A 15839-nucleotide genomic window follows, 5' to 3' on the forward strand; every position below is an offset into this window, starting at 1 on the left:
GAATGCCACCTAAAGTTTTGATTAATGTATTAAAAACATTATATTAAATAAAAAAATAATTTGGTTTTTAAAGAATGATGGAAGGCCACTTTAGAAAAAAATGAAGGAATCAATTATCACATTTAAGACTAAATCATATAAGTATCTATGATACTCTGGTCTCTAGATATAGGTCATCTTCCTCTTTCAATGACGTCTGCTGGACTACAGGCCTAGTCAGACCATACGACTCTGGCAGATCGACTAGCAATGCAAAGCTCAACATAGCAGAGGGTCTGACATACCTTTCTTTATTGAAGTTGCTATGAAATCCTACATACACAAAAGGAAATGTAACCCTTTGGCTTGGGGGCCAGAATCATACCAATAATGCCAGGCGGGATCGGGTTACAGTGGTATATGGTACGGAGGTCATCTCAAGTTAAGAGTGGGCGGAAGTAGGGAGGGGGTCTCGAGCCGGGCCTACGTGCGGCGAGTGTTTGGATTGGGCCACAGACTCCATACCATTCAACTTCAAACCGGATGGTAAATTGAAAGAAATACAAGGAGATGAATTGAGAGAATAAGGAAACTGACCGAGCTGTTCCGTCCAAGTTGGCCTTGTGGATGAAGCTGAGCTTGGCATCCGCCCAGTAGAGTTTCTGCTCCTCGAGGTCGATGGTCAGTCCGTTGGGCCAATAGATTTGCTTTTGGACAATGATTTGTCGATTGCTCCCGTCCATTCCCGCCCTCTCTATTCTCGGCTCCTCCCCCCAGTCGGTCCAATACATGTACCTGAGAAGAAAAACAAGGCGTCAGTCAGCTGGATTCAATTATGCGAGAGAAAACAGTCAAAAGTAGTCAACCAATCATTCAGACATCCCAACGACTAGACGATAAAAATATGTAGTTTTCACATCCCAATTTGCAAGGAGTATAACATGCAATCAGTAACAAAGAACAAACACGCTTAACTTCAAGTATGGAGGGACATTGAGTTTGCAACGGTTTACGTATTGACTGGAAGCTGCTCAAGGTTAGGCAACATGGATTTGGAGTTAGACTAAACAAACGTTTCAAGAGCAGGCTGTTTTCAAAGCAAACCATATCAGCGTTATATTTGCCAGAGCCCGTCTCGCTTGAAACACTTCATATGAGGGAAACACAACACAGCAACCAAACCCAAGCACATGCTCAACAACTATAATCTTCTTTGCTGGCAAAAAGCCTTTTTATGTCTTCAGGATATGGCAGCAACCAATTCAAATGTGCATGGAAAACAAAAAGGGTCGTAAACTAGCCATATTATCCTGACAAATATCAAAAATATAGCAAAAAAGGGCAGCTCGGTTTGCACATGCTGCTCCTCCCGTTAAATATTACAATGCAAATATTTCTTATTTTAATTCATATTTATTTAGTAATAAAATCACAATATTTTCGACCAAATTGTAGAACCCTACAAATAAGCACAGCAAATCAAAATTATATAAAAAAACACACACTATTCAATTCAATTTCAGTATTTTTTTTCACAAAAAGCAATTTTTTTTTACTTCAGAACACTTGGAATACAATGTACAAGTGGCATGGACCACTTTTATGTTAATTATTTCTCATTGTTGCAGTTTGAAAGCACCATTACCATTGACTTTCACTGTATGGAAGAGAGCAGCAATGACAGTGCTAAATATCTCCTTTTATGTTTCTCAGAAGAAAGAAAATGAGGACGAGTACATTTTAATTTGAGAAAAATGTTTTTTTTTATGAATATCACTGCTATCAAAGGTAAAGGCAAACTACACCTCTCAAATGGAATTATGGGTAGCTCATGCGACAATACGTTGTATTGTAACTGAAGTACAGTTCAGGAACTTGATGGCATATCAGCGAATTGTTACGTGGTGTCGACAGGCTTAACTACATGTAGTTAAGTTGTTTTATGCTTTCCTTAAACAGAACAATGCCCTGTTCATGCTGTAAAGCATCATGTGTGTGAGTTTGTAGGTCAAGTATAGCCTATATGTGAGGGAACATGAAATCTGAAAAGTTAGGCTGTCACAGTTGTGTGGCTAAACTACATCCATAATATGTGTCAAAATGTAATCCAGTTTCCTAATCAACACAAAAAAGCAAACCGCCAATGAAGAAAAGAGAATGAAGACAAGGGGGAATGAAGAAAAAGACAACTGACAAGAAGAAAAAAAAAATGCATCAAGGGAAGCATTCGCCCAGAGAAGCCGTGATTACTTGTAGCGTACAAGCTACGACAGCGAGCGTGTCACCAACGGAAACACTTATCAAGCCTCATGCCAGCAGGGAGACCAAGCATGAAAACTCAACCAGCCCTTCCTCCCCTGAGATGCATCCTATTAGCCTGCCTGTGGCTCCAACGGTTGTGCTGTATTTTTCTCAATTAGGAACTTTAGCATTACACCACTGCTGAAATCTGACGGCTGACAGAACAAAGGCACGGTTGAACAATGGTTTTGAAGAAGGCCGTAACAAGGACAATAACTCTTCGAATGTTAATCTGTAGTGAGGTTTATAACTGGGACTTTGGCTTCAAACTGAACAACTTATTAGCTAGGGATGAGTCACAATGGTCAGCTAATTGACTAGTCATCTAAGAAACCTCTCTGAGAAATTTATGGCCCTTTAAAAACCATAGCTACAGCTATCAAATAAGAGAAATTATGTGGTCCAATTCAGTGGTGAAGCAGTCGCATTTACTGTTGCTCGACAAATTTGTGCTTTCTAATTCCAGTCATTTCGATAGGAACCCATGTGATTTCGAATTCCAAAGATTTCCCCACGTGGACCTTCGTGACCAACAGAAACTTTGAAAGTAAATTCTGTGTGAGCTGTGCTTTAGACATGGCTACACTATTAATAACGAAATTTCAGAGATTTTGCTAACCTTAAGTCTGGCAGAAGTTAGTGTAACGGCTAGTTAGTTTGTACAGTTACAGGAATATGATCATGTTACTATGTTTATGAGCACAAAACCTACAGTTTTACTCCTGCATTAAGCCAGATAAGAATCCCTCAGAAAGCTAATATGCAAATGTGTTTAGCTAGAACAAAGCGTGCAGTACTCTAATGTTGTCAAAAGTACCGACCGCGATACCAAGTCGGTACTGTAATTTTAACAATGTGATGCTTTGAGCGCTGTTGAGCTGGAATCGTAAACACCTCTGACTGGCCACTGTGCTCACGTGCTTATCGGATGTGTCTATGATTGGCTACAATGATCAACGCAAGGGAGTGTTTGAAAGCACAAGCATGCGCCGATCAGCGGACCGGTAGGCTGATAGGCGCCTGCATTCAAACGCTCCCATGTGTATCTGTGTAAGCGCTCTGTGAAAAGCGTCATTGATGTATATTTATAACATGTTTTTGAAGCGCTGGACATTGTAGCCAATCACAGACATATTTGATGAGCGTGTGAGCGCAATGGCCAGTCAGAGGTGTTTATGATTCCGCTCAACAGCGCTCAAAGCATCACATTTTTTACATTTCATCAATTCGCGGTCGGTACTTTTGACAACACTACAGTACTCTCATGTCCATTTAAAGTCCCTCTGTAGTCAATAATTGTATCCGTTAAAACTCATCTTTGATCACCAAAATGACATTTAAACGTTTTTTTTCCTGTGAAAAATAATGTCTTCAGGCTTAAAAAACAGATGTATGTATGAATGTAACTCTACACCCTTGCTTCATTTAATATCCGCAGATACATGAATATGCAAATGAGCCCCGCCTCCACTCACTCACACCAGCTCAGAGACCCACTCAGCCATCTTTTACTCAAGTTACTGTAGTAAACGCTACACAAAGATATCGCTCTTTACAACGTCGGACACAACTGTAATTAATATGATTAGCCTTTTGCTTGACTACATTATCAAACAGCTAATAGCAACAGTTTTGCTAATGTTACACAAATGTCGCCATCAACCTGGCTTCTCCTGAGACTCCGTCCACTGCTTCAGAGGGGTCATAGTTAATGATATGCTAAAGCCCGCCCGCACATTGACGTGATTGGATACAAAGTAGTTTGTGACGTACAAAAAAAAACACCAGCGATTTCAAACCGCGTTTTTTTCACTGCAGTTTTAATGAGAAAATACTCAGCAATGGTGTTGACTTATGAATTTGCACATGGTTTGTCTGAAAGCATATTAAAAAAACCCACATAGACATTTAAACCACATTAAAAACTTGATTGTCACCACAGGGGGTCTTTAACACATTTTACCATATTCATAACCACAGAAAGTGAAGAAGTTAAAGTAGCTTAACAACGCAGAGTCACGTTTTGCTGTGGCTACCAAAAACAGATATCGCATTAAAGAAAATCTCTCATGCAAAGACGTCAGAGGAGACAAACAACCAGCGTTGGTATCTCTGGAGTGCGTGCGAGCGAGTTTGTTGTGATTTTGTCTGTGTTATACGCAGATATAAACCTGACGCTTGGCCACGCATAAGAGAACATCAACTGGAGCCACCCAATGAACTGAGATGGTGGAATGTGCACAGAAGGCAGCAGAACGTCTCCAAACGTTAAATATCAGGTACCTCATCGCTATATAACTCCAAATAAAACACTTCTGTCAGATATTTGGATGTGCCATGTCTGTCTGGCAATAAAAACTGTATTTTTTGGTCATACTTTAAAATTCATGAAGAGTCAGCAAACTTAACACGGCAATAAATAAAAAAAACAGCCACTCTTTTCATCTGATGGCAATTCATCTTTTCACTCCTCCCAAGCCTCTTTTGGAGAATGTGAAAACAATGAACGTGTCTTGAGAACAGACAAACATAATTCAGGGGCCCCTGCATGCGGTTGCTCTCACTCTGAGGGGGTTGTAAAAAGCAGAGCCCCCCTTTCAGTGATCTGAAGCAGGGCCCCGACAGAGGTCTTGGATCTCCACGGTAAATCTAAACTCAAAGCTATCAGGCGGTTACAATAAGAAAATAAAAGTGCACAAAGCCTATATTAAATATGTCTGCTAAAAATGCCAGGCGTTAACTTTAGGATTGCAGAGTAACGGGAGATCTTGCGCTGGAGAACGGATCTCTCACTCCGACAATTTCTTTCAAATGCAATGAACTTCACAAAACAGCCAGCTAATGTTTTGAAAAAAAGCAAGCGGTATGGATGTGTTTCTTTAGGCTACAGGCCAGGAACAGTGTCTGGCTCCATTTTTAATGTCTTCATCATACACCGTACAAAGGGAAATGCATTCTGGGAAAAATGTCTTCGCTCTTGGGTGTCATAAATACACAATGAGCTGAAAGCCTTGTGCTCGCAACTAGATGAACGATAAAAATGTGAAAAGCACAGTTCAGCAGCAGTGCATTTCGCTTTTTTTAACCTAGACTCGAGCTGTCACGATAAAAAGGACCTTGGCGTTTAATTGGCAGAAAACAGCCCGGGCTATTTATGTGAACGGTTAAAATTACTCTGGTTCGATTTTTATCACGGTTTCGGTACTGTTCGGTATATGCGATGTTCAGGGAAAAAAGGACTACAAATAAAAAAGCAAAAAAATAAATAAATAAAAAATAAGGACAAATAATCAAATAAGCAACATCAAAATACAATAATAAATACAATAGAGCAAAGATACAAATAAAACAAACTGTACTTTTCAAGTTATTTAGGTATCTAACAGCAGTTATCAGGTACAGACACTGATCCGGGATGCTGATACTGTGCACATGCATCGTCTTTCTCGACTGTTTATGTTCACTTAAGACATAACTGACTATGTTTGCTAGGATACTCGCCAAGACCATTTTGGTGTAAATGTGTCTACTCAAGCACAAGACTAGGCGGTGTGTCCACCAAAGCGTTTTCTCTCAAGGCTAGCATATTTTTCCAATTGTTTTCAATGGGAGCGCCGCGTTTATAAAACTCTCTGCGACGCCAGCAGTGTAATGCTGCATTCACACCAAACGCGAACAGAGCATCTGGTGATTTCAATGTTAAGTCAAAGTAAAGACACGTTGACGCAAACAACACGGATAGACCGCCTTGCACGTTACACGCAAGTGATTTTATTTGGTACTTTTTGTGCATTCGCACGTTTGAAGCGAATTTGCGTCTGACGCACGAGTTGAAAAATCTGAACATTTGCGTCTATTCGCGCCGCGTTAACCAATCAGGAGCCTGCTTGCTGCTGTCACGTGGTGAAGTGACGTGATGAGAAAACCCGCATAATTTAAAAATAATACTGTAATTGTGACAAAATTTAGTTAAGACTTTTTCAGGTGAGAATGTAGTTGTTTAAAGCTCAAATCTGTGGTTTATTTATAAAGAGAGCGCCTATTTTAAAAAATACTCTTGCATTTTTGGAGTTGTGAGATCCAGTCGATCAGCGGGCGCTCAGCGCTCGTTAACCCCAGCGAGAGCAGCCTTTCCTCGGCCAGTCCTTCTGACGTTTGCTGCTGGCTCGGATGCCTCTGTGGTGGATAGACATGAGATAGGATTGTTCTTGTGTACACCTAACGGGTGATCTTTGGTGTCATGAATCTATAATTTGTTGTCTGCCAAATTGTTTTGACTGAGGGCAAAGAGAAGTTTCATAACTTTATTTTTTAGGATATTTAAATATAAATGCAGTGAAGATAATGTAGGTAGTGCGTTGCCTGGACCACATTTGTGTGGCTATTAATGTTAAATATATTTTTTGAAAATGAAAAGAGGCAGAGTGGTGTATTATGACATATTTCACCTGGAGCGCCTTGAACGCGACATCGACAGAAACATACATTAGGCAAATTGTCGGTTTCAAATGTTATTTTCAACAAACCATATTACAGATGCGTCGTCAGATTTAAGATGGAGTGAACAGCACAGCCAAAATAGAAGAAAATCACAACAGGCTTAAACTAGCCAAATAAAATTAAAAAAGTGAATTCGCTGAGATCATTCTTAAAACCGTTACAATCCTCCAACTATAAGACACGGCACAGACTGTGACTCACATTACCTAACATGTCTCAAGCCAAATACGTGCGTACACGCTAAGCCAAGGCTTAAGTAATGTAAGTGAGAGCGAGCTCTCAGAACTCAAGTTACATGTTGCATATAAACACACCAACTCGCCAGCAAAGTCAGAGTGGACACACAAGTGGAATCCACTTCGGGGTGAACAAACGGCACCAGAAGAGTGAAGGTTTGTCATGCAGGATCTACACGCCACACAACAACAGGAAACAGCCTGAACGCTACGTTGCATCCCAATATCCCTTTGGGGGGGAAATTCTAATGGCCTATAAATAAACAACTAGGCCACATATTAATGAATGCTGAAGGGTCAAGGGTGGAAGGACACATGTGAAGACCACCCATTGAATGGAGAATGGGGATGAGAGAAAGAGGAAATGAGACCAGAGAGGAAGGGACTCACCTATGAGCGGGGTTTAGCGCTATCGCCCTGGGCTGGTCAAGATCTTGCCAGAAGAGCACCTTACGAGAGGTGCCATCCAAGTTGGCTACTTCGATGCGGTTCGTCTCAGAGTCGGTCCAGTAGAGTTTGCGCCCGAGCCAGTCGCAGGCTAAGCCATCGGGAGAATCCAGACCTGATACCACCACCGTCTGCCCTTTGCCCAGTGTGGCCTCCTTCATTGCTGAAAAACAAGGCGTCCATTCAGTTCCATAACACTATTATCAGTTTAAGCATTCCTCAAATGTTTCATTCTGCCTCCAGATAATGATACAACATTTTTGCTGTGCTATAGCAGGGTTGCTTCAGGTGAAAATTAATTCATATTCAAATAATGTCCTGAATGACTTAGAAATGATGCCAAACGACACTGATTCCCAGTTGTCTCTAAACTGAACACATGCATTTTTGAACACGTGGAACCATGAATGAGAATATATTGGGACCATTGCAGTTATTCATGAAGTTATTTTAATATTTTATCTATTAGTTACTGCTAATATTGAAAGTTGAATAGTCCTATTTTTACATTACCTTTGTCATCTAGATTATGGCAAATGTTGACGATTTCTTGAAAAATATCCTATTTCTTGAAGATTTTCTATAACAAGCTCCCACCACTTTTTATAATAATGACTTTTCATTATTATTAGACATCCATTACCATTTGAAAGTTTGGGGTAGGATTAAAAAAACGATTATATTATAAAAGATTTCAATTCCATTGCATTTTTTTAGAAATTTCTATTCTTCAAAGAATCCTGAAAAAAATGTGTCATGCTTTCCACATAAATATTAAGCAGCAAAAACAGAGTGATTTCTGAAGGATCATGTGACTGAAGACTGGAGTAATGATGGAACAGGAATAACAGGAATAACTTACATTTCAACATATATTGAAATAGAAAACCACTATTTTTAATTATAATAATATTTCACAATATTATTGTTGTTTTTCCTGTATTTTTGGACACATAAATTCAGCTTTGGTGAGCTTTTGAACTTTCAAACTTTTTAACAATAGAGTGTCTTTTTGAATGTTATTTTGTCTATATTTGCTTAAGCTAGGGGTGCACCGATCCGACTTTTTCAGTCCCGATACCGATACCGATGCCTGGGCTTTGTGTATCTGTCGATACCCGATACCGATCCGATATATTGTTGAATTAATAATAAACTGTATATCTTCCACCTTATACCTTCCTTGAAGAGACTAAAGGCACCAGACTTTACTAACTAAACATAACTAAGACAAAATAACAGATGTATGTAAGGTGTTGAATTCTTATTTATTTAAAAAACAATTGTGCATTCAAATCTAAAATAGAATGTAATCTAACTTCTTTAAATAAATAAAATGTAGCAGTGGAAACAAAAAACAGTGTATTGGTCAAACATACAATAGTAATCTGACAGTTACCAAACATTTTTTACACTACAGATAATTGTTTTGGTATATAATCATATCAATATTAAAAAGTAGCATTACAAATTAACAAATAGTCTAATTTTCTGCCATATGCAATTTAATAAAAATTTTCAGCAAGCTAATAACAACTTTGCTCTGGTTTCCCCTCACTCCAGATTAAATGATTGTAGGCTAGGCCTTTTTATTTTACTACACATTGTCAACAGAAATAAGCTGAAATACTGTTGATAATTAAAAATAATTCTTACTACCCACTCTTGCTAAATTGGGTAAGCACACTTGTGTTCTCATTTCAGTTGCGTTCTGAGTAAATTAATAAACTGAGTTCATGAGTTCAGTGTTGGACAGATCAGTTGTTCTGGCCAGTCGTTAAAATGATTCGGTTCAAAGGAGTCATTAGGTCACGAATCGGACATTAGCAGACGCGTTGTGTGCGAATCCCGTCTGTTAGAACATCGCGAAAGATGTCAACACACAGAAAACACTTCATAACTGGATATAATTTGTCTCCCGCTTATTGAAAGTATGCTTTATGTCAGCTGGTCAGAGAAGAGTCAATGTTTTTTGAGCGCAATTCACACCCAGTGATAATTCAAGGACAAAATTGTCCGAATGTGTCACGTGCAACATGGTTTCGGTCTTCCGAGCTTTTGATTTGGATTAATATGTGAAATATGAGAGCGAACACTGATTATTTTGAAGACCCAGAGAGCGCGCGCGGGGGAGGAGCTCTCAGATCGGTCTCTCTCACTCAGTCACAAGCGCAGCATCTGTTCTACATCACTCGTAAATCACAATAACTCATCAAATTAGGCTTTGGCCGTCAAAAAAATGCAGTAATACCCTCGAAACAGCGACGAACTAGTTGGCGTGGCAAGCGTGAAATATCTCCTCCACACAGCCGACTCTCTGGCTCGCTCCCTTCTAGCATGCGACACACGTGAAGCTGACGAATGACGTAGGTTCTGCTGCGACGGAAAAAAACACCTGGATCGGCTTGTGGATCTGTTCATTTTTCCGATCCCCGATCCAGCTATTTTGTCAGTATCGCGGCCGATATCCGATCCTAATATCGGATCGGTGCACCCCTAGCTTAAGCATCACAACATTGCTTTATTACGTTTATCTTTCGATTATTTCATGCATTTTATTTTTAGAAAAATTTTATAGATTTTTAATATGAGCCATTTCTATTTATCAGCTCATTGGTATCGTCCAGAATTGTAATATTAGTGCATCTCTAGTTGTATGGGAAACAGCATTGTGCTCAAAGAAATAAAATCCAACAGGTGAGTACAAATATTCAAACAGAAATAAAAATATCTACATTGGCATCTACAGTCATTTCCTTACAAACGTTGATCTTACAGATAGTTGTGAGGTTGTAGTGGGTCTGTTTGATGGCCTCCTCACTGACGTCCGTCCAGAATATCAGGCCCTCCGAGAAAAGAAAGTCCACTGCGGCCGCATCCTCAAGATCACTGACGACCACAGCGGACTCCGACCGGCCCGCATCCGCGTCCACCAGACGAACATCCCGCCGGTTGGCGAAGAGCAGCAAAGGAGAACCTGGTGGTGAAAATTCAGATGCGACCAAAGAGATGGGGAAAAGGTTTCATTGGGTTAAATCATCATAAAAAATATTGGAGCAACAGACAATAACATTTTCGTTACAAATTATGACACTGCATTTTTGCTACCAAGGAATCTGCCCTTTCAAAAAACGTGTTTGGTAATCCACTCCGTCTGTCTGCAGCAATCCAGGCTCCCGGTCTCTAAATAATCAGTGTTTTTCATGAACTCATCGCGCTAAATGAGAGGCACATGTGACGCTCTCTAGGGAAGCAATAGCAGAGGAAACAACGGAAATGTCAGCCCTTCGTTTTGGCACCCAGATATCTCCACGGGGACTGCCAGTTGGCACCTCGCACCAGTCCGCATGTGCCAGCAAGTGCCACTCACATCGCAGTCAATAACTTCTAGGGGGTGGGGGGGAGGACATATGATGTCATTAGATGCAGACACAATGACTATGGGGAGAGTGCTGAGGGTTGGGACGTCCTGCTGTGGTTTACCAGCATGCCGCTTTACTAAGAACCATGTCACCATCGGCAAGCAACTGCGGGTTTCTGATATTTGTGGTAATGCTATTAATAACAACACTTCAAACTCCTCCAGGATTAATATTAACCCTATAAAGCCAACTCTATCATATTTGATATGCAAATTACCAAGGCCTCTAAATTGGCAACATGAAAAACCTGTTGTACACAATATATTACACGCCTTCTGTCGCCTGACTTATAGTTTATAGTATAGGCATTTTAGTATAATTGTAAAGACATCCACTTTCAGGTCGTCTTTTTGCTGTGAAATCTTTAATGATTTTTATAAAGTAATGCAAGAATAACTTTTATATTGTATAGTAATATTCCAAGGTGAACACTTACTGGAATTAAGCAACTTAGGTTGAGTTACATTATTTTATTTAAAATGTGAGTATTAAATATGATAAATCAGGCTTTTGAGGAACATTTTGCACATCTCTCAACTATGTATTGCATTGCATTATATGCTTTCCCCCTGTCCAAAACTAAGGGACATGTTTTTTAAATTGACCAAATTAAGTTTGTGGATGTATCTTTCACGCTCTATGGCAGGCAGGCTGGACATATAATTACTTGACATGTTTAATCTTAGTGATTTCTTAAGTTATTCACGCCTGCCGGCTGTGTATGGACGTTGTTTTGTGCCGATATTTTGTATTAAAGTCTATGGGAAGTCTAGTTTATAAAGGGGTGGTGACAAAATTGAGTTCCCGGATGTGCCGGTAGTGTGTATACTCTCCTATAGCATACTATATGAGCCATCAAAGCCTATTTAGATTATGACTAAATGTTCAATAATAAGTTCCATTAAAAAAAAGATGATATTTCTGAATAAAAAAATATATTACTGACTATTATTTGTCATGCTTTAGAGAGTTTGTGAAAGTGGTTTAAATCCTTAAAAAGGAGAGCTATATAAAGAAAGTTTTTTTCTGCACCCAAGTAAAAACTAAGTCTGATCACTTAAAAAAGTAACAGCCTCTCTTCAACAAACTGCATAATTTCAGGTATCACTCATGTCTGTAGAACAAACTTTGCAAGATGAGTTACACACAAAAGTTTAATACCTGTGATTAGAGGTTTGCTTAGATGCCAACCTAAAGTCTGAGCAAAAGTAATTGGTTAAAAGAAATTGGTTACTTTGAGATTTCAATGGTCCTAAAGTGGCATTTTCCATCACGTGATCTCAGCTTTCTGCCCAGGCCGCTATCCACTAAGCAAGCAGCCTTACGAGACTAAACAGTCCACGATATGTGATTTGGTGCTATCTAAAAGCAAACACCGCAGCAATTTTGGGCTTGAGGGATATTTTTTCACTAGCCAGCAGGGATAACACAACAAGGTCTTTTAAATTATAGGCAAGTATAAATAAGCCATTCATAGGTTGATTTTACTAAAAAAAAGTGTGGCACCAAACATTGAGGAGCCTAAAATGAAGATACTTTAAGCCACATAATTGCAACATAACTCCTTAAGATAATATTACAAAAAAACATGAGGAAAAATGGCTTCAGAAATGAGTACAGTTTTTCTAGACATATTATTGAAATTATTAAAATAAATAATCAGATAAATAGTGTAGAAGTTTATACAAACAAACAGTTCAACTTTTACAAACGCATTTCATTAAGTCAGGGTGCCTTTTTAAATGTGTTAATTTAAAAATAGATATACTAAAAACAATTATTTAAAATGCACTTAAAATTCAGTAAACAATTTACTAACTAAATTAAATTAAAATAGTGTAAAAAGTTGGAATTAAAAAACCTGAATCTATAGTTATGACTTGATGTTTGATTTTGAAAATCCAACTTTATTGAGTTAACAAAAGGAAAAAACCTTGAAAGTAATAAAGAGATATATACCAGATGCTCAGCATTAGCTAGTCACGTCATTTAAATATCAGTGACTTCCTGTTAAGAACACACACATGCATATCGTTTAGTAATTGCCACATACAACACTCTAAGAAGCTGGATTTGATCAATCCTACTCTCAATTCTGGGCCATTTAAAACTATTAAAGACCATCGATTCCAGGACAAATTTACTGTAGACGTATCAAAATGAGGCCAAGTCCAAAACAACACCTTTAAGCTTACTTTTCACAAACTGAGTGCCCGGCTATGACCACAGGAAGTGTCTTGCAATCATTTGGCAAGTGTAAACGCAACTTTAGCATGATTTACAGTTGTATACACTGCATACAAACACAGCACTCCATCTACTAAACAGTGACAGAGGCGTGAAAGTACACATGCTGTAAGCAACAACAGACCCCAGACATCAAACAAAAACCCCCTGTCCTCACTTCGCCTGGCCCACAGATTGTTCCTTCAGTCATTTGGTCCACTTCTTTAACTCCTTTCTTCCAGCTTTCCAACTACATCAAAGGCAGAGACCAACCAACTGGAATCACTCTGAAAAGGAGATGCAGGTCTATTCTTTCTTCTTATCAGTTAGTTTCTTTAAGCATTTACATATTACTCCGTTTGGTGTAGGGCTGGGCGATATGGCCACGGTTTTTAAAAAAATTACCATGGTAATTATCACGATAAATGTCAAAATCTTTATCTCTTTCAAGTTTAAAGGTAGACTTTTGCTCCTGAGTGAAAGTTGTAGAAACCCGGGAGTTCATTGAGGTTATATCATCAGAACATGACAAACACTTGCCAAACAGGTGAACAGTTCACAAATCAATATGACATGTTTTCTCTCTTAAAAATGCACATTTGACAGTAGCTTGAGTTGGGATGCAGATGTAAATTTATGTTCATTAACAAAAACAGGAACATCTGTAAACATTTTTAAAGGATAAAGTTTTATAGGGTCTTCCATAGTATTTGGAACATGTTAACCACAGGTAAAACCACACGTTGCACCTCACACCCATGGTAAAAAGTAACTAGGCTTTATGGTTTCTATGGTATTTGTTATGAAAAACAGTAGCATAAAGACATTTAGTATAAATTAGGGGTGTAACAATATATCGTATCACAATATATCGCAATACAAAAAATGCAACAATATGTATCGTGGATAGTGTCACTATGTGAGGAAAAATTACGTTTACAGCGTTTTAGTGTCAATATTACATCAAAATATTATATATAATGTTGAATCTAAATGTATAATAATGCAATGGGGGAATATCTGTGGGTCCTGATGGCAAATGTCTTTTTACCAGTAAAAAGTGACCTACATTATTTTAAATATATGTAGTCAGTAACAGAGTGCAAGCATATTCGTCTGAAATAATTCAGTATTTTCAGCTTCAGAATCATGAATATTTTTATTCTGACGTCAGCATTGTCCTGTGCATTGTGTTACCAGCACCAAGCCTAGTCATTTCCACCGCCAGTGTAATACCAAATTTCATTTTAATCAACAGTACATTTTTTTGCTAACTTTTTACCATATGTTTTGGTATCGCAATAATATCGTATCGTGAGTTCAGTATTGTGATATGTATCGAATCGTGACATGAGGGTATCGTTCCACCCCTGGTATAAAATGCTCAAAAACTACTATAGCTTAATAACAAAGTACTGCAATTATACTACATTACTCCTCATAATTCGATATGAATATCCCATATTTCTGCCCCAATCCCTTGGTTTCAATTAATGTTACTACAGTAAATCAAGGTAAATGTTGGCAACTTGTCGATTGAAAAGCCTTCTATCTTTTTGGCTCAATGTTTCTCCTGTTTTCCGCATCAGTGTTGTTGAGAAAGTCAGCGCCGTTTCATCTGGCTTTAAACTGGTTGAAATCATGAGGTATTTGATTTGTGTGGTAGAACTCTGCTGCACCGAACTCGAGCGCTTCTCACTGGATCTCACAGTGCTGTTTACTGGTGGTGTGATTGAGACGGTCAGCGAGTAAATGCATTCGCTCTAAGCTCACGCTGCGGTGTGTTTTGAGCCGAACTGATGAATGTTCATGCGTGCCGCGTGGTTCAAACAAGCAGCTCTGTTTCTGCTTTTGCCACATTTGCTTTATAATGTTTCTCATATGCAACAGAAATGGCAGCGTTTATCAGTTATTGTCAACAGAGTGTGCCGGTCTGCAACAAGCATGCACGGAATTATTTATGCATTAACATTATATCAAACACTTAATAAAATATACCGCGATAATCATAGTTTTTATTTTATCGCCCAGCCCTATGGTGGGACTATTGGCAATGTACATGCCATTCAAGCAGCATAATTGCAGCATATGCTTCCATCTGCACAGAAAAGCCTTTGGAATGGTCCACCAGAGCCTGGGAGGACTCGGACACCTCCTTCCCCGGCGAGCACAGAGCAGTGAGGATTAAGATAACCTCGTCCCAACAGCTGCACTGTTTTATGAGATCACACAGAGCTCTGCAGCCTAAATGTGCAAGAAAAAAACACCACCACCACCAGCATGATGCATAACAACCACGACCGGCCACCCCAGCACGATCTTCATCCAAAGAGATGAGATTACTCACTCCGCGTCGTTTCAAAACTTCAACCTTCAGTTATGGACAAAACCAAACACATTAGTTGAAGGATAGCAAGGCTATATTTAAAGGGTCATGAAACTCCAAAACACTTTTTTTGAGATGTGAACATGTACATGCACATCACTGACAACACTAAAAGCACATACATTTTATAAACCTTTTTACCTTTTTAATTTTATCTTTGCGTTTTTCTGAGAAATTGTGTTCTTCCAGGTTGAAAAGCAAAGTCTTAGGCCACATTCACATGAAGCCAGAGCTTTCCCTATCTCATCTTTTTTTTCCCCCTCGTCTCAAGAAATATCTGCGTACACACGAAACCACTGAAACGGACTCAAAACGATGCAGTATACATGCCAGACCAGTATG

The 15839-nt window shown here is 38.9% G+C and overlaps 1 protein-coding gene across 1 annotated transcript in view; it reads right to left on the reverse strand.

The window, feature by feature from the left end:
- lrp5 (low density lipoprotein receptor-related protein 5) overlaps positions 1-15839 on the reverse strand; it is a 76074-nt gene that overhangs the window by 50407 nt on the left and 9828 nt on the right. Inside the window, exons 2-4 of the mRNA XM_079809936.1 lie at positions 10240-10440; positions 7407-7626; positions 577-774 (exon numbers count right to left, since the gene is read on the reverse strand). Coding sequence (XP_079666062.1) covers positions 577-774; positions 7407-7626; positions 10240-10440 — 619 coding nt within the window. The remainder of the gene's footprint in view (positions 1-576; positions 775-7406; positions 7627-10239; positions 10441-15839) is intronic.

The sequence above is a fragment of the Gobio gobio genome (assembly GCF_949357685.1).
Source record: "Gobio gobio genome assembly, chromosome: 25".
NCBI lineage: Eukaryota > Metazoa > Chordata > Actinopteri > Cypriniformes > Gobionidae > Gobio > Gobio gobio.